This window comes from Grampus griseus (assembly GCF_964374135.1).
Source record: "Grampus griseus genome assembly, chromosome: 2".
Lineage (NCBI taxonomy): Eukaryota > Metazoa > Chordata > Mammalia > Artiodactyla > Delphinidae > Grampus > Grampus griseus.
Genome location: NC_139018.1, coordinates 93,511,932 through 93,537,730, shown reverse-complemented (window position 1 = coordinate 93,537,730; position 25,799 = coordinate 93,511,932). Strand labels below are relative to the sequence as shown.

General features: G+C 33.9%; 1 protein-coding gene across 1 annotated transcript in view; it reads left to right on the top strand.

The window, feature by feature from the left end:
* TRPM7 (transient receptor potential cation channel subfamily M member 7) overlaps nucleotides 1-25,799 on the top strand; it is a 122,138-nt gene that overhangs the window by 74,646 nt on the left and 21,693 nt on the right. Inside the window, exons 20-29 of the mRNA XM_082681130.1 lie at nucleotides 2,470-2,598; nucleotides 4,074-4,352; nucleotides 10,235-10,409; nucleotides 12,743-12,869; nucleotides 13,947-14,131; nucleotides 15,150-15,282; nucleotides 16,045-16,760; nucleotides 18,770-18,837; nucleotides 23,243-23,339; nucleotides 25,646-25,716. Coding sequence (XP_082537256.1) covers nucleotides 2,470-2,598; nucleotides 4,074-4,352; nucleotides 10,235-10,409; nucleotides 12,743-12,869; nucleotides 13,947-14,131; nucleotides 15,150-15,282; nucleotides 16,045-16,760; nucleotides 18,770-18,837; nucleotides 23,243-23,339; nucleotides 25,646-25,716 — 1,980 coding nt within the window. The remainder of the gene's footprint in view (nucleotides 1-2,469; nucleotides 2,599-4,073; nucleotides 4,353-10,234; nucleotides 10,410-12,742; nucleotides 12,870-13,946; nucleotides 14,132-15,149; nucleotides 15,283-16,044; nucleotides 16,761-18,769; nucleotides 18,838-23,242; nucleotides 23,340-25,645; nucleotides 25,717-25,799) is intronic.

Here is a 25,799-nt window from a genome sequence, read left to right as displayed (position 1 = left end):
TGGTGCCTACTTTTTTCCAGGGGCCGAGTGAATGAGTTTTTACTCCCCAGGAAAACTTTTAAGTTGTTTTTGGTTTTTGTTGTCATGTTTGTTGTGTTTCATTTTCATCATTATCAGGGTTTTTTTGAATTGCCAAAGTATGCAAATGTTAGTTCTCTGTTAACTTTATGCTAATATGAACATTTGAGAATTTGTTCCTTCAACCATTGCTTTCTCACCTACACACATACCCATTAACCTGAGACTAATTCATTACGCTTCCTTCCCAATACGAAAATTTTCTTGCTCCATCTTGTTCAGATGTTGAAATTGTAAATCTGAATTACCTAATATAATCCCCAAATTCTGTCTCCACTAATGGAAATAACATAGGTTTCATATGTTTGCATTCGTATGAACAACTATTTAAAAATGGACAATTCAGGTGGCTCTAGGAATTTCTTTCTTCTTTCTTTGCATATTGCAGTTTACTTCTCTACTCCACCATAGTTCAAATCAAAGATATGGCTTATTTTAAAACTGGTAGAGGCAAGGAAAACGATGAGAGAATTCTCAGCCACAATTGTTCAAGGGTCAGAGAGTCTGGGTTTTCCTCTGAAATGAAATGACTCTTCAAATGTTATTATATATTGTTCCTTATCATCTCCTTATAACCTTTCTTGTTAAGAGTCTCAAAGGTGGGATGTTCTCTTACCTAGGGAGAATGTTTTCCATATTTGTTTACATTTCTTGGGATTCAACCTCAGTGATTGGGAGCTAAGAAAATATTGGGTTGGCCAAAAAATTCGTTGGGTCTTTTCTGTAAGATGGCTGTAGTAGCACTTAGTTGTCTTCAACTTCATTCAGAACAATATTGTTAGGCTGTATTGTGACAGCTGTCATATCAGTGTGCATTTAAAAAAAGCTTATCAAAATTGGTGAATTTTTGTGTAGCCATTTTAATATTGAAGACGGAAGAAAAAAAGCAACATTTTCAGCATATTATGTTTTATTGTTTCAAGAAAGATAAAAACAACTGAAATGCAAAAAAAGATTTGTGCAGTGTATGGAGAAGGTGCTGTGACTGATTGAATATGTCAGAAGTGGTTTGCGAAGTTTCATGCTGGAGATTTCTCGCTGGACGATGCTCCGTGGTCAGGTAGACAGTTGAAGTTGATAATGATCAAATCAAGACATCGAGAACAATCAACGTTATACCACATGGGAGATAGCCGACATATTCAAAATATCCAAATCAAGCGTTGAAAATCATTTGCACCAGCTTGGTTATGTTAATCACTTTGATGTTTGGATTCCACATAAGTGGAAAAAATCTTCTTGACCGTATTTCTGCATGCGATTCCCTACTTAAATGTAACGAAAATATTCCGTTTTTAAAATGTGACAGGAAATGAAAACTGGATACTGTACAATAATGTGGACTGGAAAAGATCATGGGGCAAGTGAAATGAACCACCACCAACCACACCAAAGGCTGGTCTTCATCCAGAGAAGGCGATGTTGTGTATATGGTGGGATTGGAAGGGAGTCCTCTATTATGGGCTCCTTACAGAAAACCAAACAATTAATTCCAACAAGTACTGCTCCCAGTTAGACCAACTGAAAGCAGCACTCAATGAAAAACTTCTGGAATTAGTCAACAGAAAATGCATAATCTTCCATCAGGATACCACAAGACCACATGTTTCTTTGATGACCAGGCAAGAACTCTTATGGCTTGGCTGAGTAGTTCTCATTCATCCGTCGTATTCACCAGACATGCACATTCAGATTTCCATTTATTTTGGCCTTTGCAAACTTCTCTTAATGGAAAAAATGTCCATTCCCTGGGAGACTGTAAAAGGCATCTGGAACAGTTCTTTGCTCAAAAATACAAAAATTTTGGGAAGATGGAATTATGAAGTTGCCTGAAAAATGGCAGAAGGTAGTGGAACAAAAGGGTGACTACGTTGTTCAATAAAGTTCTTGGTGAAAATGAAAAATGTGTCTTTTATTTTTACTTAAAAACCAAAGGAACTGTTTGGCTAATCCAATACCAGTTGTCTTTCTTAGGAACACTACTTGGTTGGGGGAAGGAGGAGCCACATATTATGTGTTTCTTGATGGTGATGAAGTTCTATAGTATGATACTTGAGGTATAATATAAGTTAAGTGGAATTATGTGGACTATACTGAGAACATAAACCTGGTATTATAAAATTCTTCCTATGAGAAGTACTAAAAAGTCAACTAAAGTCTAGAATAACACACTTTTACCCTGGGGACCATTTATAAATGGTTGATTGATAAATGAAATGTCTGCATGGAAGAAGAGTTACTTCCGAAACTTTTTTAATGATTGAAGCTGGGAGATACTTCACAGGGGCTCATTTCGTCTCTTTTTTTGTGTATGCTTGGAAATTTTCATAGTAAAGAAATTGTATTTTATAATAAATTTTATTCATATCTTGTATTTTCTTTTTTTATTAGTTGGCATACTTAGGATTTCTGATGCTTTATACATTTGTCGTTCTTGTACAAATGGAACAATTACCTTCAGTTCAAGAATGGATTGTTATTGCTTATATTTTTACTTATGCTATTGAGAAAGTCCGTGAGGTATGTCTTTAGTTTTTCCTACCAATAACTTAGTGTATATATGGAGGGTGTTACGTTTTGTTTTGGTTATGTGTGTGGGTATATGTTATTCATACCCACACACATAACCATGATGTAGGTGAGTATATTCATATACCCACCTATATCACCCAGTAGGTGATGTTATTGAAGTATATAGATTGTTTGGTTTTGCTGTTCTAAAAGTGATGGCCAAAGAATAGAGATTGTGTGGTTAACTTTGTCACAATTACAAAGATAATGATTTGTCTCAAAAAATAGATTTGTTTTTGTCTTATTTCCTCAACATTCATATTTGTGTTCTTTGCCATTCTCAAAAAGTATTAAATATACATATAGCCAATAAGGTAGATAAATTATAAGTATATTCTTACTTTGCTCTTAGGTTGTACTGCTCTAAAGTGTACTGTATTGCCCATTGAATTATCATTTAGATTTAGATCCCTATGTCTATCAGAGTTTTCAGTTTAAAATTGTAAATTTTCTAATATCCTGATTTTGGAAAAAAAGGTTTTTAAAAAAGTTTTATACTTTCTGTTTAATCTAGTACCTGTATAAATGTTGTTTTATAACACAGTTATTTAAATACATATGAATTATTTCATGTCTCTACATTTAGAGAGTACATGAAATTGCAAAAATAGAAGGCATTTTACTTCCCTCCCACTTAGGTATAATAGGAATTTAATAGCTTATGCATTTTAAATGCCTTTGAGTGCCACAGCCCATATGTTTATGAAATCTGTTGTTTTACTAACATGTTTGAAGAAATTAAGTTGTTAAATTGTGAAAGCAAGTTGCATATAATTTTTTTATTCATAAAACAGTTCTGCAAGGATTTATTAGATAGTAATAAAAGTGATTGCCTCTAGTGGGAAGGAGAATTAGTTGGCTGGGTTGAAGAGTGGAAGGGAGACTTTTCAGTATTTACTTTTGATACACTATGATTTTGAAGCTCTAAATGTATTACCATTCCCCACAAAAAATTTAAAATATTTTTTATATTAAAGAGCTAAGTATAGCTACTTAAACCATTGAGTTGTTTACTTTCTGCAAATAAGGCACCTTTGGAAGATCCTACCTGGATATGCTAGTGTTGTTTCAGTGAAAAATAAAACAACTTTTGATAGGTATCTCACATTCCAAGTCTAGAGAATTGTGTTCTAATCCAGGATTTTCAGTGTCTTAGTTGGATGACCTTGGTTGAGCAGGTCATTTATTTGTGGGTCTTTTTTTTACCTTTTTTTCCCCTATGTATAGAGAATGAGGATAAGAAGTATCTGCCTTTGATATCTTATTGAATTGTTTTGGTGATCAAATGCCAAGACAGTCAAAATACTTTGAAATATTAAATGATATATAAAATTCTGCTCTGACAGTATAATTGAATTCTGGTATATGTTTTAATAGGAAGAAAGTGATGAAACCTTTTTTTTTTTTTTTTTTTAAACCTGTAGATCTTTATGTCTGAAGCTGGAAAAATAAGCCAGAAGATTAAAGTGTGGTTTAGTGATTACTTCAATATCAGTGATACAATTGCCATAATTTCTTTCTTCATTGGATTTGGACTAAGATTTGGAGCAAAATGGAACTTTGAGAATGCATATGATAATCATGTTTTTGTGGCTGGAAGATTAATTTACTGTCTTAACATAATATTTTGGTATGTGCGTTTGCTAGATTTTCTAGCTGTAAATCAACAGGCAGGACCTTATGTAATGATGATTGGAAAAATGGTAAGTTGAGAGGTGTCTGACAATACTCATGGGTTTATTGATATTTTTTCTTAAAATCATAAAAATATGTTATTAATATAGTTTTACTTGAACCAGAGAATGATAGTTCATGTTTATTTGCCTCATATTGCAAATAGACCCATTCCTAAGGATATTAGCTTTTTTAAAAATTTATTTATTTATTTGTTTTTGGCTGAGTTGGGTCTTTGTTGCTGCGCGTGGTCTTTCTCTAGTTGCAGTGAGTGGGGGCTACCCTTTGTTGTGATGTGCGGGCTTCTCATTGCGGTGGCTTCTCTTGTTGCAGAGCATGGACTCTAGGTGCATGGGCTTCAGTAGTTGTGGCATGTGGGCTCAGTGGTTGTGGCTTACGGGCTCTAGAGTGCAGGCTTAGTAGTTGTCGCTCACAGGCTTCGTTGCTCCATGTCATGTGGGATCTTCCCGGACCAGGGCTCGAACCTGTGTCCCCTGCATTGGCAGGTGGATTCTTAGCCACTGTGCCACCAGGAAAGCCCAGGGTATTAACTTTTGAAGAAAATATTTGAGGGGATAAAGTTAGGAAACCTTATTTTATTTGTTTTCTCTTGAAGTACTTTAATTTTTAAATGTTACTTGCTAGGGCTATTTGAAAAATATGAACTTGCCAGCTCCAATCTATGAGTTTCTTTTCATCTTTACTGCCACTACCCTAAACCCAATCTGTCATCATCTGGCACTGGCAGTAGTATAGTAATCTGTTTACTCACAAGCACTCTGGCCTGTCTTCAATCTATATTATAGCCAGAGTAATATTTCAAAATGCAAATCTGTATATGTCAGTTCTCCTTCTTAAAAACATCTTTTAATGATTTTGCATTACTGCTAGAAATCAGTGTACTTAATAATGAAACCCATAAGCCTTGTCCAATTTGACTGTTGCTTTCCTTCCTTTCTTCCTCCCTCCTTCCCTTCTTCTCTCCCTCCCTCCCTTTAAATTTTGAGATAGTTACAGATTAACATGCAGTTGTAAGAAATAATACAGAACGATTCTGTGTACTCTTTACCTAGTTTCCTCCAGTAGTAACATCTTCCTTGCTTTCTTAAGTCTCACCTCTTACCATTTTTGACCTCTTATTTGTGTTCTAGTCACACAAACCCTTTATCTTTTTCCTTTAACACAGCCCCTATCAGAGAACCAAGAATAGCTCATGTTCTTTCTGTGTAAAATGATCACCCTCATCTACACTCATATCCTTAGCTTTTTTCATTAATTAACTTAGTTTTGTCCTCCAGATCTTGGCTTCAACATGTTTTTTTTCAGGGAAGCTTTTTTGATCTTTTTCAACTAGATCAAGTTTATTTGCTGTATAATTTTATGGGACCCATGTTTTTCCCTTCAGAATATTTATCTGTGTCTAACTGTATTTTAAACTACATTCTTATTGTATTATTTATATTCTCCTCTAGACTTTAAATTCCTTGGAGTAGAAACCTTGTCTGGTGTTGGTCACCTTTATATCTCTAGTATCTCAATACTTATCACTTTAGTAGATTCCTCCTTAGTAAATATTTGTTGGTTGGGTGGATAAGCCATTTCAAGTAGGAAAAAAACAACATAAAAATACTGAACATTAATTGTATTTTCATAGGTTGGTAGTTAAGATTTTTTTCTCTTATTTTTATATCCTTAGCAGCAGCTTATAAATTAAAAAACTGTAATTGTTCACCAAGTAGTTTTTAATGTTTATTATATTTTCACTGTTACGCAAGACAGTGCAGATTGGTTATTAGGATATTGTCCCTGAACTTTGTGAAACCACATTTCTCTTTTTTGACTTTATCAGTCCTCTAGTTATTTTTAACAGTTACATAATCTAGCTTGAGGAGCCTATCCTACATAAAGTATTTTAGGAAATTATATGAGATATTAGTAAAACTATCAATGTGGTTTATTGATTAAGTTAATGAGTAGGGGATATAGGGATTCATGGAAAGAGAGAAATTTGTGGAGGTTTTTGTTAAAGCAGTGGAATCTGAGCCATTCTTCGAAAGCTTGAGAGAGATGGGAGTAAAAAGGAACAGACTGACTGGAAATTTTTTTGTGATGAGGTATAGTTTGTTAGCAAATTGGTTAGACAGGGCGTAGTAGCTTGGAGTATATAGAACATTGAAAACTAGGACTTTAGAGAAGAAAAATATAGGGGAAACCATTGAAGAGTTTTCCCGCCAATTTTTGATTTTTCTTTACCATAAAAGAAGTAGGTTGACATTTCTCTGTCTTTCCTTATCATCTTGGAGTGACTTTTCAGTGTATGGATATTGAAAGCAGCTAGTCAGATTGTTCATTATGATGATTTTCAACCAGTGGGGCAGTCTGAAGAAGTCTCACAAGGGTTCCTCACGCTCAGTTCCAACCCACCACACTAATCTTGTCCCTTATTAATGCACTTTGCAAGATAATGCTAACTAAACAAATACCGTCAGTGGTTTATATCTTTAGGTATCTCTTTCCTCCTATCTTTACTGACCCAGACTGTTTTTAAAATTTATATCCAGAACATCTAATCTTTTCCTGATATAATATGCCCAATATTTTGCTCTTTCCCATAGGCTTAACCAACTGGCAGGTTTTGTTTTTAAAATACAGATGTCAGGTTTAATGTGCAGTATTTTATGCACTGAGCTGAAAAAATCTAAAATGTACTGGGCCTACTCCTGCCATAAATTACTTCCGGTTTTAAGTTGAAAAAGGCAAACTCTATTATGCTTCTGTTGCTTTTGTGAACGTAACTTTTCTTTCCTTATTCTAAAATTACTATTCATTGTAGAAAATTTTAGCAAGTGCAGACAAACTACCCTCCAGAGACATCCAATATTAACAGTTTGATGTATACCTTTCCATCCTTCAAGACATATATATGAATACGTGTGTTTATTTGTGTCAAACTTCACACGAATAAATGTATATAATAGTTTTATCGAAATGGGCTCATTATGTGTATGCTGTTTCTCAGTTCTTTTTAAAATTGGTCTTCTAGATTAAATTTATCTTTTAAGTAACCCCACTAGCTCACAGGATTATCAGCATTGCTTTGCATCATGAAGACAAAATTTTTACATTTTTTGAATACAGAGTTTCATTATTATACTTGATTTTCCGCACTACACATTTTCCCTCTAGGAGAGTGTATCCTACTCTCCCCAGTTAAGAATTACTGGTTTATTATTTGTCACATCAAAGAAGTACTTATTATCCATTTTGCATTCTTTCATGAAGTAGTGATATTTCCAGGAAAAGTTAGGGGAGTTAAGGTTTTGGGGGAGGAACTGGTTTTAGCCTAAAGTTTTAGGGCAAAAAACCACTCTAGCTCTCATTGTCTACCAGATTATTTAGTGACTTAGTGTTATTGGGTTAATTTAATGGTGATATACAGTAAATGGAAGGTGCAGGAAGTATAAAAGTGAACAATCTTAATAACAGATGGAGATGGGAAAAGTAAGGAAGCCAAGAGAGAGTGGAGCTGTCTGGATTTCCATCTGAATCTTACCTCTAATGTACTCCCAACACTCCCACCGGTTCTCCCATCCCAATTATAGGGAGCTGAAATATATATTTCATTTTCTTCTTTACCTTTGATCTTCTTTAGAACCACCCTCCACCAGGATTATGTCTTTCCCCTTGTTAACCATTTATTTATCATATCATTATCTCTTTTCTCCTAGTGCCATCTTCCCTTTCTACCTCCTTCATTACTCTCAGATGGTTAATGTTCTAATTATCTGCTTAAAGTAGATGCTGCAAAGTATAAGAAATCCTTCATTAAAGTATAGCTTTAATGAATAAAGGAGATGATTTTATAGTATGTAGTAGATTCCTAGAGTAACTTAACATTTTTTAATCATTGGGTATCTGTTATGTTATGCATTATACTAAGCTGAGACTACAAAGATGAATAAGACGTGGTCCAGATCCTCATGGAATTCACAGTCTAGTATATAAGACAAGCATGTGAGCAGATAGAGAAAGATATGATAAGCTGTTTTGTGAAGACAAAGCTTTCACAAGGAACATGGTATTTGAAAAAAGTTTAGAAAATAGGTAGGAATTTTTCCTGAGCAGGGAATTTCTAATCAGAGAAAACAGCTTCATATCTTTCATAAAGATATGAAAGATTAAAGTAGAAGAAATCTTCACATTTGACATCTTTAATAGAGATCAGACTGATGAAAATTACATGGTAAATGCTGAACTCGTCCTACTCACTCCATATACCTATACATTCAAGCTAGGAACCCTCATTTTAGATATAAGAAATGGAATATTCAGATATTTTAATTAGTTAAATTTAGATCAAATATAAGGAAGATTGTCAAATAGGCTTTATGCGAAAGGTATGAAATCCAGAGAACTCTGAATCATCAGCCAACAGACCTTGAATAAATTTAGAATATTTCAGGTTTGGGTTTTGATTTGAACTTTTGAGTTGGGCTTTTTCTTTATTTAATTTGGATTCCAAATTACAGCAAATGCCGCAAGTAATGTTTTGATGAATTATTTGCCTTTAAAAAATCTTTTATCCCAAGATTTTGTTTATTGAAAACATATATTCTTTTAGTAGTTCTCTTAAGTGGTCAAATAAGGCATTACTTAACCATTTTACAAAGAAAAAAACTGAATCTTGGGCGGTGTATGGGATTTTTTTATTGTAAGTCACAGGGACTCAACTCTAACTTAATTTTAAAAAAATTTATTGGCAGATCTAACAATTTTAAAGGTAAAGGATCAAGACTAAATGATTATTTATAAATAAATATTTTATAATTTCTCCATCTAGTGTAGACTTACTGTCCTCTTTACTTTTCACAGTCCTGCCTTCCATTTCTGCTCTCACTGTATACTTGTTCAAAACATATGAAAATGTCTTAGTAATTTCTTTTAGATAGATTTATTACTGCAATTATTGTTAGTTCATAGTAGATTAAAGTACAGATTTATTGTAAATGTAGTCTCTTGATCTCCATGGGATTTTCCCCTTAGATTATTATTTGTGGATGAATATTATTACATATTACCAGAGTGACACTACATTCACTTTCTTAGATGTAAGTGCTGAACACTTGTACACATAAATAAGTGGATAGAAATTGAAGTTTCATTATAGCATTTCACTTAATTCTTTGAATTCCTGAGTAATGATGTCAAAATTCACATTGTGATTTAGTAATAAAAATTGTTTTTTAATGATTTATTATGTGATAGTTCAGTTAGGCTCTTTTTCAATTTTGTTGAAATTAAAGAATTGCAAACTACGTGACTTGCAAAAGAATTTGTTAACCAGATACGGGTATCACTAATTTTTTCAACACCCATACTGATAATTCAGTTTGTTGTTTTATTTACCTCCTAGGAGGTTTTCACAGCCCAGGAGACAAGGCACCATGGTAGGGTTCACGATGGGTGAGAAGAATGCCTTTCTTTTGTGAAGTGGGCAAAAGATACTATCAAAGGAAGGTAGAAAAGATAGTCTGCACCTCCTGTATAAGAACAGAACAGTTTTAGGAAAGAACTCTCATGGAAATTGGTTCCCTGAATCTGCCCCTTATGTCTTTACTTCTTTAAAATCTTCATGGACATGAGATAGGCAGACTCCAGTTTGAGCCTGTGATATGGTTCATTATGTAGAAGATGCCTATGACTTACCTGATGTTCAGATCAGTTTTTACATAATTTCCTGGATGTTAAGTTTTATGTAGTGATGAGGTTTCTTGAATGCTAATGGCTAGGAATAAAAAGAAACTCAAAGATTCAAGTTATCTGTTGGAACATTAGAAACTGTTTTTTAAGATGAAGAATTGTCTTTGTGTTTAAATTCCCATGTATTTTAACAGTGTTCATTTTTTAACAGGTGGCCAATATGTTCTACATTGTAGTGATTATGGCTCTTGTATTACTTAGTTTTGGTGTTCCCAGAAAGGCAATACTTTATCCTCGCGAAGCACCATCTTGGACTCTTGCTAAAGACATAGTTTTTCATCCATACTGGATGATTTTTGGTGAAGTTTATGCATATGAAATTGATGGTAAGGATTTATGTGTACAGATATATCTTTTGGTTATTTCATATTTCAAAGTCAAAATTGCATTATAGTAATATTACAAATTTTCACAAATCAAACTGTTCACTAGCCTAAGTCCTCCCATGATACATTAGTTAATCCCAGAAGAAACATAACAAAAATTAATTGAAAAAAAAGTATTTCAGAATTTTTTTTAGCTGCAAATAATGGAATCTGGCCTAAACTGGCTTACACAATAAGGACATACATTAGCTCACATAACAGAAAGTTCAGAGGTAGAGTGGTCTGTGGTCTTTGGGACTGGTTAATTCATGCTAAGGACACATTCTTTTTCATCCCAGTCCTCTATAATAAGTGTCTGATTCATACAGGTTTTCCTTTACAATTGTAAGACTCTGTCACAAGCAACAGGAGGAAAGAGACACTGTTTTCCATTGGTTCTCTTCAGGAGAAAAAGTCCCTTTCCCAGATGCCTTCTATTGAACCTATTTTTTAATCTCATTAGCTCAGATTGGCTTCAGTCTACCTGTCCAGGGCAAGGGTAACGGAATTACACTGATTAGTTGGATTGTATATACTCTTTTTTTTTTGCGGTATGCGGGCCTCTCACTGTTGTGGCCTCTCCCGTTGCAGAGCACAGGCTCTGGACACGCAGGCTCAGTGGCCATGGCTCATGGGCCCAGCTGCTCTGAGGCATGTGGGATCTTCCCGGACTGGGGCACGAACCCGTGACCCCTGCATCGGCAGGCGGACTCTCAACCACTGCGCCACCAGGGAAGCCCGGATTGTATATTCTTGAATTGTAAAATTCAACTCTGAATACATTCTCTTCATAAAGCTATTCTGTTGTTTTAGTTAAAAAGGCTAGATAACTTGTGGACATAGTTGATACTGCCAACTTTCAAGGATGTTCTTCTGACCTTCACATTGAGTTATAGAATCTTTATTTTGTTAGTTTGCTCATGTTCTCTCTTGCTCTCTCTCACCCATCTTACTTTACTCCTCCATCACCCCCATTCTGTGTTGCTCCTTACCCACCTATTTATAGGTGATTAGATCAGGGGGTGGTCACATAGTAGTCATCAGTTGTTATGAGATGTTGGTTAAAACAGTGAGGTTTTTACCAGCCTGGTAAAATTTTGTGTTTAATGGCTTCCTGTTTAGTGTCATTTCCAGGTTTTTATTGTCTGCTTTTTCTTATGTGGCTCTAGTTTAGTTATACAGCATTGGATATAGTTTTTTACTCTCCTGCATTCTCTTTCTTGGGTATTTGCTTCATCAAACTAATCTGAATAGAGTGGAAATAGATTCATAAAATTTTTTAGGGGCTTCCCTGGTGGCGCAGTGGTTGAGAGTCCGCCTGCTGATGCAGGGGACACGGGTTCGTGCCCTGGTCCGGGAAGATCCCACATGCCGCAGAGCGGCTGCGCCCGTGAGCCATGGCTGCTGAGCCTGCGCTTCCGGATCCTGTGCTCTGCAACGGGAGAGGCCACAACAGTGAGAGGCCCGCGTACCGCAAAAAAAAAAAAAAAAATTTTTTTTAGGAGTGAAAGGACCTTATGCATCAGTTTGCCCGTAAAACCATTTTATGTGAAAGGAATGATACAGCCATGATGAGAATTTCAATGATGTATATTTTTTAAATGCTTACAAAACACCAGGTGCTAAGTGTATTATAAATATTTGTATAAAACTTGTCACTAATTCAAGACTATTTAATTCAAATCCTTGCCCTACTTGAATTTATTTTACTTTATTCCTCGTAACTCTGGTGGGTATTAAAGCTCTTCCCTTCCTTAATTCAGCTGTGTTATGGCTTCAGAAACATTCCAGATGGAGGCAATGAAATGCAAGGAATTCAAATCTAATCATTGTATATTTAAGAGGCACTTTAACCATTCCTTCAACCCTCCTTTGTGGCATAATAAGCTAAAGTCAGTAATCATTATGTTTGTAGATTTACTATGAGTTTATCATACTCTTTTCTGGTTCAGTTATTTTTCTTATAGAAATGTGTGGCTGAATCTGGGAGTTTTATTCTTCTTAATGCTCCTCTGGCTAAACCCTACCTTGGAGGGTAGACATAATACAGAAATATATACTTCCTTGTATGGAGTAGAGTCGTAGAATAGTACCCACATCCTTCACAAAATTCTTCTCTTTTGGAATACTGTTAAGTTGGTGTTTGTATGGCTGCCTGCCCAGAAGCTTTTGCTAGAATCTGTGAAACAGATATGTACATAATCAAAACTTCCTTCAAACAAACGTACACAAATATTGACTAGAAGCAGTAACTGGTAAATTACTGTTTTAATTTTTTTTTTTTCTTTCTCAAGTTTGTGCAAAGGATTCCACTATCACTGAAATCTGTGGTCCTGGGACATGGTTGACTCCATTTCTTCAAGCAGTCTACCTCTTTGTACAGTATATCATTATGGTCAATCTTCTTATTGCATTTTTCAAGTAAGAATTTTATTTGGTTGCTTATTGTAATGAGATCATTTAATATATAGTTCTCTTTTTGAAGGAACTATACAAAATTTAAAGTATATAAAAATTTTATTGAGGCTTAAACTACTAAAAATTATTTTTGAAAATTACAAATAAGAAAGCATGCATTTTCAAAATCAAATTAATTCTAAATTTGAGACTCTATCTTTCAACATACAGTTCTTTTATAAATTTAATCTTTATTTTGTATTTATTACAAGGTGGCCAGGGAATACACATGCAGTATACAAAACAGAAAGGCAAATAGAAAATTCTTCAGTAATCCCATTCTTAGTATTTTGGTATACATCCTTTTTATATATATGAACCACTTTTTCTTTTTAAAAATAATTTTCTTATATTTTGTATACTGTTTTTAACTAAGCAAAACATGAATATTATCCTACGTTAATAAATATCCCTCTCCAGTTTTTTAATGACTACCTCGTATTCCATGATATAGACTGTAATTTTTAAGCCAATATGTTATATTGCTCCATTCGATTGTTTATAATTTTTTGTTCCCCAAAACCACATTGTGGTTAAATTTTTTATTAATCCTTATGTATTTCCTTAGAGTGTTTTCCTAAAAGCAGAACTATTCAATATATGTATATTTCAGACTTCTTCTATTTAAGTCAAAATAGGCCTTGTGTCTCCAAATCTCTGCTAACAGTAGGTATTATCTTTTTAATGGTTGCTAATTTGACAGTACATAAGAGTCTTGTTTTTATTTGCACTTATTTTGTTACTACTCAGATTGAATATTTTCTTCTGTTTTTGTCATTTATATGTAATTTAAAAAGCTTAAAATCATATTTTCTGCCTATTTTTCTGGGAGTTTATAATTAAGACCCTCAGCAGTATCAAACTTTGCCTTATACTGTTGCATGTGTTTTTTTCCGGTTTCGCATTTACCTTTTAGTCTTGTTTATGGTGGAGTACTCCTTTGAATCCTTGTTTAGAGTAGAATTACAATAAAATTTTAGTATTTAAAATTTTAAAATGTGATTAGCTAAGTTTGTTTATTTTTATTCTTTGTTATTCAAGCAATGTGTATTTACAAGTGAAGGCAATTTCCAATATTGTATGGAAGTACCAACGTTATCATTTTATTATGGCTTATCATGAGAAACCAGTTCTGCCTCCACCACTTATCATTCTCAGCCATATAGTTTCTCTGTTTTGCTGCATATGTAAAAGAAGAAAAAAAGACAAGACTTCGGATGGACCAAGTAAGTAAAATATATTAAGGCAAATGTTTTTATTTTATCACTTATCAGTATCACACTGAAAGCTAAGTATTTTTTTAAAATACATTTATTTATTTATTTATTTATTTATTTATCTTTGGCTGCGTTGGGTCTTCGTTGCTGCACGCAGGCTTTCTCTAGTTGCGGTGAAGTGGGGCTACTCTTCGTTGCGGTGCGCGGGCTTCTCATTGTGGTGGCTTCTCTTGTTGTGGAGCACAGGCTCTCGGCATGCGGCCTCTAGAGTGCAGGCCCAGTAGTTGTGGCGCACGGGCTTAGTTGCTCCGCGGCATGTGGGATCTTCCCAGACCAGGGCTCGAACCTGTGTCCCCTGCGTTGGCAGACAGATTCTTAACCATTGTGCCACCAGGGAAGTCCCTGAAAGCTAAGTATTAATTTTATTCAGAAGACTTAACTGGTTAATGTTATTGTAAAGGCTTTTGTTGAATTTGCCTAAACATAAAAGAATTTAAAGTGCAATATGTTTATCTATAAAAGTAAATTTAGTATTAAACTTCCTTTTTGGTATGGCATCTCAATTTGGTTTTGTTAAAATGCTAGTGTAAACCATAACACTTGCCGTTCTACAAACCATTTTGACTGCTGTGTAAACAATAACACTTTTAGTACATTCTGTATACTACGTGAGACATAATAAACTCTGCCTAAAATTTTACAGTGGCTTTTTATTCTATCAAATCAGTTCTTATATTCTTGTACCTGGGTATGCGAAGGAAAGGTGTGAGAGATAGATGGGGTAGGGTATTTTATAGGAAAAGGAGATTCGAAAAGGAGGAAATACTGGAAACTATTCTTCCAACATCACACTGTGAGTGAAGAAAGAAGTAGAAATACTTGTTTAGGGCTTTAGAAACACACCAGTAAAAAGAAAAAAAAATGCTGATGATTTACATAGCCTTATGAACTCTAAATAACATAAAACTCATGAGCTAAAGTTTCTCTTGATGTCTCTGTTGATTTTTTTTTTCTTTTCCCTCCTTAGAACTTTTTTTAACAGAAGAAGATCAAAAGAAACTTCATGATTTTGAAGAGCAGTGTGTTGAGATGTATTTTAATGAAAAAGATGACAAATTCCATTCTGGGAGTGAAGAGAGAATTCGTGTCACTTTTGAAAGGTTCAGAAACTCTTTAATTATAACTGATTTTATGTCAGAGTGGGTTCTCTTAGTTGTGTCTCTTACACATGGTCATTGTTCAATTTATGCTTGTCAAACAAGTAAGTTTAGTAATGGTTTTACATAATATATTGTGAGACAGTTCAGTTCTTTACTTCTAAGACTTCATGTAAGTCAGTCAGTCTCTTAACTGTTTTTTGACCCTTGTTACAGAGGGCAGAAAAGAGTTGGTGGAGAAAAGTTAAACTGTCTTAATTATTTTAAAACATGTTTCTTTCCATTAGTTTTGCTACGTTCTAAAAGTATATGGTATTTGTGTAGGTACAATAATGGTAATAGTAGTTTATGTGTATGTAGCTGAATACACAGTTTTGTGTTACTCTGATGGGGGAATAAATAGCCTATGGTACAAAAGTGTGTTTTAAAATCTTATATTTTTATTATAATAGGATTAGCACTTGATCCTTTTTTTTAAATATTTATTTATTTATTTATTTTTGGCCACGTTGGGTCTTAGTTGAGGCGTGCGGACTCAAGAGTGTGTGGGCTCAGTCGTTATGGTGCGTGGGCTCTCTAGTCATGGTGTGTGGGCTCCAGAGCTTGTGGGCTCAGTAGTTGCAGCACGTGGGCTTAGTTGCCCCACAGCACGTGGGATCTTAGTTACCTGACCAGGGATCGAACCCATGTTCCCTGCATTGGCAGGCGGATATTTCGAAACCATTAATTTTTAACATTTGTAAAACTCCTGTGTTTCCCTTACAGAGTGGAGCAGATGTCCATTCAGATTAAAGAAGTTGGAGATCGCGTCAACTATATCAAAAGATCATTACAATCATTAGATTCTCAAATTGGCCATTTGCAAGATCTTTCGGCCCTGACTGTAGATACATTAAAAACACTCACTGCCCAGAAAGCTTCAGAAGCTAGCAAAGTTCACAATGAAATCACACGAGAATTGAGCATTTCCAAACATTTGGCTCAAAACCTTATTGATGATGGTCCTGTAAGACCTTCTGTATGGAAAAAGCACAGTGTTGTAAATACACTTAGCTCCTCTCTTCCTCAAGGTGGTCTTGAAAGTAATAATCCTTTTCTTTGTAATATTTTTATGAAAGATGAAAAAGATTCCCAATTTAACATATCAGGTCAGGATTTACCTGTAATACCCCAGAGAAAAGAATTCAATTTTCCAGAGGCTGCTTCCTCTTGTGGTGCCTTATTCCCAAGTGCTGTCTCTCCTCCAGAACTGCGACAGAGACAACATGGAGTAGAAACCTTAAAAATGTTTAGTAAAAATCAAAAATCAGGCAGTTCGTCTAATAGCATACCACATCTATCATCCCCACCAACCAAATTTTTTGTTAGTACACCATCCCAGCCAAGTTGCAAAAGCCACTTGGAAACTATAACCAAAGATCAAGAAACTGTTTGTTCTAAAGCTGCAGAAGGAGATAATGTAGAATTTGGCGCATTCGTAGGTAAGTTTGGCAAACTGATATTTGTATATCAATATTATTTATTTTTTAATTATAATTATCACCTTAGAAATAAAAATAAATTGCTAATTAATAAAATCATGTACTTGTGTGACAAGTGGATTACCTTTTCATAGAGTATAGTTCTTAAAATTTTTTAAGGAGTCAGAAGTCGGGGAAGTAGGTTGAATTGGGCTATACTAGTTATATTAGCACATACCTCTTTGGTGCAACTTAACTATAATAACAATTGTATGGAAAACTTATTTGGACTTTTTTTTTTTTTTTTTCCCCCAATACGCGGGCCTCTCACTGTTGTGGCCTCTCCCGTTGCGGAGCACAGGCTCCGGACGTGCAGGCTCAGTGGCCATGGCTCATGGGCCCAGCTGCTCTGAGGCATGTGGGATCTTCCCGGACCGGGGCACGAACCCGTGTCCCCTGCATCGGCAGGTGGACTCTCAACCACTGTGCCACCAGGGAAGCCCTGGACTCTGTCTTTTGAATTTAAGCATAGTCTCTTGAATTTGATCAACTTTTGTTGAAAGAATTTGAGTGATGTGTAAGTGTTGCAAGACAAAGGTATAGGGGAGGCTAGAAGTAACTGGAAAAGAACAGTGTTTTATAAATAGGCTGACCATATAGTTTTTCATCCAAGCCAGTACACTTTTGAGAGTGAAAGGGTGTGTTACTGATATTTACATTAGGATAATAGGGAAAGCCAAGACTCTACTTGGAAAATGAGTATTTATGGTCAACCCATTTATATACCCAGAGAGTATATACCCAGAGATCATTTCAGAAAGGAATGATTCATTCTTATACCTCACCTCAAGTAAAATAAGGACTGAAAATATATTTATTTTGGCAATGATAACATGTTAATAACCTTGGTGAAAACTGTTTCAGTGAAGGAAGTGATAGAGGAAGAAGCCTGATTATAGTGAAATAAAGTACAAATGGGAGTGAATGTAGAGAGTGATGGGGGGGCGACTCAAAAGCTTGGCAATGAAGGCAGAAAGAAAGAACTAATATTGTGGTTTGTATGTTTAAGGTTTTATTTGTTTTGTTTTTAATGATGATGTTTTGTTATTTAAATGTTGACATTATTCCACGTGGAAGGAAAAGATGAAGAGGGAATGCTTTGTAGAGCTAGCTAAGCCCGAAATATTTGTAGAATATAGTGTTCTAACAGCCTTCCTCTTAGATTATTAAAGATAAAAGTATTTAACAAAGAATTCTTAGGAAACAACTTGGGTTGTTCGTGGACATAACCAGAATGTTCCAAGGTTTGAAGAAGGCCCTCTGTCTCTTCAAGTTAGAATTTTTCCTTCAGGTGGCTTCCCAACCTTGTCTTTAACACTTATATGAGCCTTCCCAGCCTAGGAATTTACCTAGTCACGGAACATGTATAGAGATGGTTCACAGAATGTTATGTCCATGTAAAATTCTCCACATTAGGGCCAACCCCATGGATTATCTAGGTATTGAGCATGCTGATCTCTACTGCTAGGCTATGTGAGTTCACTGTGGGTTTATAGAGACAACTTTTCCTACATAAAATCTATCCCAATTTATTTTTTAAAAACATATTTTAGTCTGTTTATTAATATATTGCCACTGGTATGGATACGTAGATATAGATATCCATATGTTTGATGTCTATATTTATATGTAATATGTATATATGTATAATAATTATATATAATGCTTTTTTTATTGAGAGTAAAAATGACTGCTCCCCCTCTTCTAAATTTCAAGCAGTTTACTTCATATCACATGTTGGATTCTTTTAGGATCCTGTTACTGTAAACTTGAACTACTCATCTTCTCCAGCTTTTTGATACCTATTTTCAGTATTTATCAGGAAAGCTACAGGAAACTTCAGAGCCATCAAAATTACTCACAAGACAACATACGTCACTTGTTTGAATAGACTAGGCAATGACATTATTTTGATAGAACTAAAAAAAAAAGTATTTTTTGTTGTAATCTTTTCTTTTTTCTTTTTTAAGGACACAGAGATAGCATGGATTTACAGAGGTTTAAAGAAACGTCAAACAAGATAAAAGAAATATTATCTGTAAGTAAATCCTTATAGCAGTGCGATTATTTTGCTATTTTGGAGTTTAGTTCAAAATAGAATTAAACATATTTTTCAGGAAAAATACAGTGTTAGCAGAAACCATCATCAACATGAGAGTTCCAAATATTTGAAGCTTATACACAATTTGAAAAAAAGAAGAAACAGTTGAAGAATATGAAAAAATGTACAAATAGCTTGCATTTTTTAACTGAAGTTAAAAATCACCTATTTAATATTTCTCTTAAAAAATGCTTCTCCCTGTATGGTTTCCACAGACTACTCATTGAACTCAACTCTTTCCCAGGCCCCAAAATTCATTAGAATATAACCCTGCTTCTCAAGGACCCTGTGGTCTAGCAATAAAAAGCTGAATATGCCAGTAACTACAGTATCGCGTGCAAGTGTAAGATGTTCAGTAAATGTTGGTTAAATGAGTTTTAAAGTGTACAGAACAACTAGCAAAAAGGTGTGTTTCCTGGCTGAAAGTTTTTATTTCTTAACTGTTGCTTTCATAAATTACCAATAACTAATTTGAGCTTTAAGGGTAATAACAGCTACATCAAGATAATTAGGAAGACCTGGAAAAGTGCTAAGCTTCTCCATCCCTTAAGAACTTAAGTTGTAGAAATGATCAAGTGATAAATATAACAGAAATAAAGTTTTTCCTAAAACTAGAGTCAAGGAAATGATAATGATATAATATAAGCTTTTATAAATGATTATTTCTCATATGATCTATAGTTAATTGTGAAATTGCTGTCAGGACATGTTACTTATTACCCTACATCTAAAAGGTAGACTCAAGTGCATTTTTTATAATATAAATGCCGACTTTTTTGGCGGGAGGTGGGGGGTGCCGTGCCACTCAGCTTGCAAGATCTTAGTTCCCTGACCAGGGATTGAACCTGCGCCCTTGGTAGTAAAAGCACAGAGTCCTAACCACTGGACCGCCAGGAATTCCCCAACATTTGTATTTTTAATAGCATATATTTTGATTGAATTATTGTACGAAAGTGAATAATTTAATGTCTATTTACTAGATTTTGTTAACTTTGGATTTAATTGGTGACTATATGGAAATTGAGATGTAGTTATTCCATGAGGTCCCTTTCTTTCCGTATTTGCCTTTAAGTTTGTATTTCTTAACTCAAATAAGACCATCAGAATGATGTAAGAAATAACAATTATGGAGTATTCAAAGATGCGTAAATATCAGGTAAAGTCTCTTTAGTACTTGTGGGAGTCAAAAAGTTAACTTAAAATACACATATACATTTAGATGTAGGAAGTAGGTAAGATAAACTTACCATAAGACTAATTTGCATGATGTATTCTAACCATTTTAATTCTGTGACATACTTCTAACGATCTGAATTTTCCATTATATATGATGCCTTACAGAGAAGAAGAGAACTAAATAAATAGGTTGAATGCATTTAGGTAGCATTAGCTGACACATGATGATGAAAAACAAGGGAAGAATAAATGAATGAGAAAAAGTAATAAGTAGAAAGAAGAACTGACAAAGCTCTACCAGAGTTGGTTTTATAATTCTTAAAATGTAGACGTGATATATCTACATTCCATATGGGGTTTTTTTTGAACAGGTTTTAACTGAAGTGGATTTTATAGTAAATGAAGTTTTTTATGGACCTTCGTAATAGAGTTTTTTTGTAATTTGGAATTATTTAAGTTTAATAAAATTTCTATCACACTCTCTTTCTCCTATATGCAGATACCCTTTAATTAAAAATATGGACCCAGTATGTTATATTGCTCAATTGTAGAGTCCATTTGTGTCAGTGTAAGAGAGCCCAATGCCTCTTATTTTAGTCCTTCCTTATAGTATAATTAGTTGTTCAAGAGAGATGTACATGATAATTTGGGTAGTATATTTGTTCACTTTTTATTAATGAAAGTAATTTTTTAAATGTTTAAATATTATAGTTGGGTACTTGGTATCCTAGAATTTTAGAGATATTTATTGATACCTTTTAGCAGTTAGTAATAAAACTTAGTAATAGGGGCATTAGTGCCTAAGTGGCATTTGGCCCCAAGTTTGACTCTAAACCTGTACACTTCAATTTTAGCCAGGAAAATTCTGAGGGCTAGGAATGGATATGGAGAAAGTAAATCTTTGGAGTGATTATGACTTAGAGAATTGACATGACACCACAGTAAAAGGTTAGAACTGCTAACTAGCTGGAACTCTGAGAGTTGTTAAACTCATCATGTCAAAACCTCAAATTCACCATCATCTCCCTTCTCAGCAGACATATTTCTTTTCCTCCTGTATTTCCTACCTCTGTTAATAGCATCAGCATCCTACCCTTCCAGTCAACAGCCAAGTCTACCTGGTTTTGCTTCCTAAATACTTTTTTAGTGCCTCTACTTTTCTCAATCCTTAGTTATAGTAGTTATAGTTACCCTGACTTAGGCTGTTAATTCTCTAATTTATATTTCATTGAACTTCTAAGGTATCTTTAACAAGGTGTCACAACAGTAGTTGAAGGAATTTGATGATACTCTGATGGCATTTTGCTGTTGTGAAGCACTTGATATATGGTGGGAAATCATTTATAATGAATGGACATTTCCTAATGGTAAATGGTAGATGTTAGGGTTTCCCCACAGATTGCACCTTTTAACAATGGACCTATTAAATGAACTTAAAACAGGAGTATGCTGAAAATTTTTAAGTGAGCAAATAACTTCCTGGTAAAAACAAGAAGAAATAACAAGTTTCTGTGAGTGGGAAGAAAAGTGGTGACTATGTTTTAAATTTAACAACTGTGAGTACTTTACTTAGAGGAAAAGAACTGTAATAATAGAATAATGAGCTCTAGCTCATGACGGTTAGAGGTTTTGAGTTCTTGAACATTTGTGGGTTATACATCCCTTTGAAAATTTAATGAAAACTACAGACCACCTTCTCAGGCAAATGCACATATACAAACTTTTTTCTTTTAAAGTGTAGAGTTTTACAAATACCTCGAAGCCCACTCATCAGTCCCACACTAGAATTTCTATCAAAGATGGTTCTATGAAATTGATGTGTCATTGTATCAAAGAGTATATATCAAGGAAAATACTTAAGTAAAACAATCAAGAAATAGCTAGAACTGGTTCCAAAAGGAACAACTAAAATCAGAAAGGAAATCAGAGTTGCTTTGTGACAATAGGAAAAAGGTTAGCACTTTTTGCTTGGCTGTATATCAATAAATCAGCTGTAATGTGAAGAATGTGAAACATCAAAGGTAGAAAAACTTAATTTTCTTGAGACGTTTAAGCTAAATTTATTTAATGAAAGTAATAGCTTATTGTGGTAGTAACATTTTAAAACTCATTGTTTCTGAGGGGTGGTAGAGGTTTGGAAATATTTTAAAGTTATATAGTAGTATGACCTGTGTATAGCTGAAAAAAAAAAACAGGGTGAAGGTATCAGATCTTCTGCATTAGTTTAATGAATTTTGTTAGTTCATCTGGAAAAACGAATAGGTAAAAAGAAGAAAATGGGGGAGAATTAGTTGTTAGATTCTAAAATATCTATACAAGTGGTACAATTGAAACATGAATATTTAGTGAAACATTTTGGTGACTCCAAAATAACCCTTCTACAAATACAAATTTAATAAGAGTTGGATTAGAAATTGATGAGAAAAGGAATGCTTTGTCAGTAAACACACAGATTGGACAACTGGGTAGAAATTAGGAAACGTCTGTTTCATATCGCTTCATAAGCTCAGATGAATTCTGGATTTAAATATAAAAATTCAAAGTATAAAAATAACTTAAGAAAATAGAAATATTAAGTCAGTAAAGCCAGGAGGGCTTTTAAAACAAATATTAAGGGAAGGATGAAAAGAGATGAGTACCTAAAAATATAAAGCATAGATAAAACAAATATGAAAAAAATTGAAATTTGACAAATAATGACCAGATAGATCTTTGTTATACAAATAGCTTATACAAAGCAATAAGAAAGCTACCAAAACTCCCCAAAATAAATTTCCCCTCCACTTTTTTACTCTCCAAAGAAGAAAGTATTGCTGTTTCAATTTTAGTGTAAAATAGTTTTTTTCTTTTTAAGGTGAATTGATAAATGTTTTATTATTTTCCCTACAGTGTCCTATTTTCCTCCAATTTTTTAAATGAACTTGTATTGCTATGAAAAAGAATTCATTCAGATGGATTTATGAACAATAAGCAAGTAGGGTGTTTTGATGGCAGTTTTTGAAATTGACATTGAAGAAAATAACTGTAATTTGTAATATACCCCTTGGAGTCCAGGTAGATTAAAGCATATTGAGCTAAATAGATCCAGAGGCTCTTATACTACTTAGAGCAGTGATTTGAAATTTAGTTCAATTGTTTTAAAATTGTGTATATGTATAATATGCAGAATGATATTCCTTCTGAAAACACTCTGAAACATGTGAGTTCTCATGCTGGATTTACTGAGTGTCACAAAACTTCTGTTCCTCTTCATTCAGAGCAAGGTGAGTATTTTGACTTCATGAATTATGCTAACAAATATACTCATTTAAGCTTTACAGGTATTTTATGGACATCATTAAACTTTAAATGTATTTTATGTATGTCACACACTTGAGCAGTGAATGTTTCAGAAGTAAGAAAATGAAGATTCTGGTCCATCATTGTTGTTCTTAACCTTGAATAATACATAATCTGAACATTCTTAATATTTTTCAACAAATTGTTTAGACTTAAAAGATGAAAGGCAAAGACTCGCTTTTTACAAATGTGCTGACTTTTTTACAAATGAATCGGTTGTATTTTAATCTGTATAGTCATTTAATCAACTTATTTTTCTGCTTTAACCTTTAAAAATAATTAATACATTTATTTGGTTCAAAATTAAAATACACACACACACACACACACACACACAAGCACTTTGAAAATCAGTCTCAGTCTCACACCAACCCCATGTGTAACCACTGTTATTTTTGTTTTTTCTCTAGTTTCATGCTTATGTAGTCATATATGACAGTAGTCTTTTTTACCTGTTCATCTTTTACACAAAAGGTAGCATACCATACATGTTGTCCTGCACCTTTAATTTTTCATTTAAAAAGTTTAATGATCTGGAGATGTTTCCATATCATGCTTTTTTGGGATCATAGTTATATGCATATAAATTTATTGTTATCTAACTTTTCAGTTATGTACATTTAATCTTTATAAGGTTCCTTAAGAAAAGTAGTACTTCCTTATTCCCCTCACCATCATTTCTCCTTTTATTCTCTTCAAGTTGGATTTATTCCAGGAGTGCAAATTAGTTTAACATTCAAAAATATAAGGCATGATAGTAACAAATTAAAGAAGAAAATCATATGATTATCTTAATAGCTGCAGAAAAGGCTGAATTTGATGAAATTCAACATCCATTCATGATTAAAACTCCTAGCAAAGTAAGTATAGAATGGAGTGTCCTTAATCTGAATAAAGGGTATCTAACAAAAACTTGCCACAGATACCATACTTCAGAGTGAAATATTGAACACTCCAGAAGGAGAACAAGACAAGGATTCTATTTAACATTTTAGCCAAAGAAGAAAAGGAAGAAAAATAAATGGTAGAAGGGTTAGGAGGGAAGAAATAAAACTCACTATTTTTGGATAACATGGATATTATTTCTAAAGTTAGGATGCCTGTAATTTTATATCCTCGTATTTCAGTTTTAGGCAGTATCTGTTGACCTCCCACTAAAGAAGACAAGGATTGAGCTCTTCCCTACCGCCGTCCCCACCCCTCTCTATTCCCTAGCCCACATGCATGCACAGATGTCTTTACCCTTTCCCACCAGTGTAGTTATGTCATGATTTTGGTTAGATCAACACTGGATTCTCTGCTCTTCGAATAAATTTTTTCAAAATATTCAGTTTCATCATCATGAAAAACTTTTGTCCAGAGTCCCCTAATATATCTCAATCTGCTCGTTTTGCCCTCTATACTTGGAACGTTCTAAGATTTCCTTTCACCGTTCATTCTTTCGTTCTAAGATTTCTCTTCACTGTTCTTTCTGAGGTTTTCCTTTATTGTATCATGAGGTTGTAAATTCTAAATTAATTTAAAATTTAACATCCTCACTTTTTTTGGAAAATAGGCTTAATTCTAAAGTTTGTTTAGCATAAACAAGCAAAATGTGACAAAAGTGGCATCTTAAATGGGGGGAAAGATGAACTATTTTTTTCCATTACTGTAAAATGATGTTTAAGATTATTAATTGCAACATTGTTACAGCAAGAGATTGAAATCAGGCCAAATGTCCATCAATAGGAGTTTGGTTAAATAAATTATTGTATATCCATTGTATGAAGTTCAGCATAATATCAAAGTAGAATAGAGAAATCCTCTGTGTACTGATACTAAAAGATCTCCAAGCTTAAATTTAAAAAACCAACAACAAAAAACCTGAAGATATATATATTATACTAGCATTTATGTTAAAAAAGAAGATTCAGGGGTATATATAGAAACACAAAATATCTTTGGAAGGATACACAAGAAATTTGGGAACAGAGGAAGAGCAAGACTTTTTTTTTTCCAACCTCTTTTATTTCATATTGCCTTTTCACAAAAATAAATTGAATAATTTTGATATCCTGTCAAGAGACCCATGAGACTCATATAACTCTTACATTCATCAGTGTTGGGGAGAGGATAAGTTATCTTAGGTAAGTTATATTATGCCTCGAAACACTTTGTGTTTGGTTAGTTGGTATTAAAAAAAATTTGTTTTACTTGTATAACTTTTTTATTTTTTTAAATTTTCTTTTAGTGGAAAGTAACAGTAGAAGGCCATCTATAGAAGACACTCATGAAGTAGATTCCAAAGCAGCTTTACTACCGGTTTGTACATTTCAATTAAACATATGCGTATTTAAAAATACTTATTTAGGGCTTCCTTGGTGGTGCAGTGGTTGAGAGTCCGC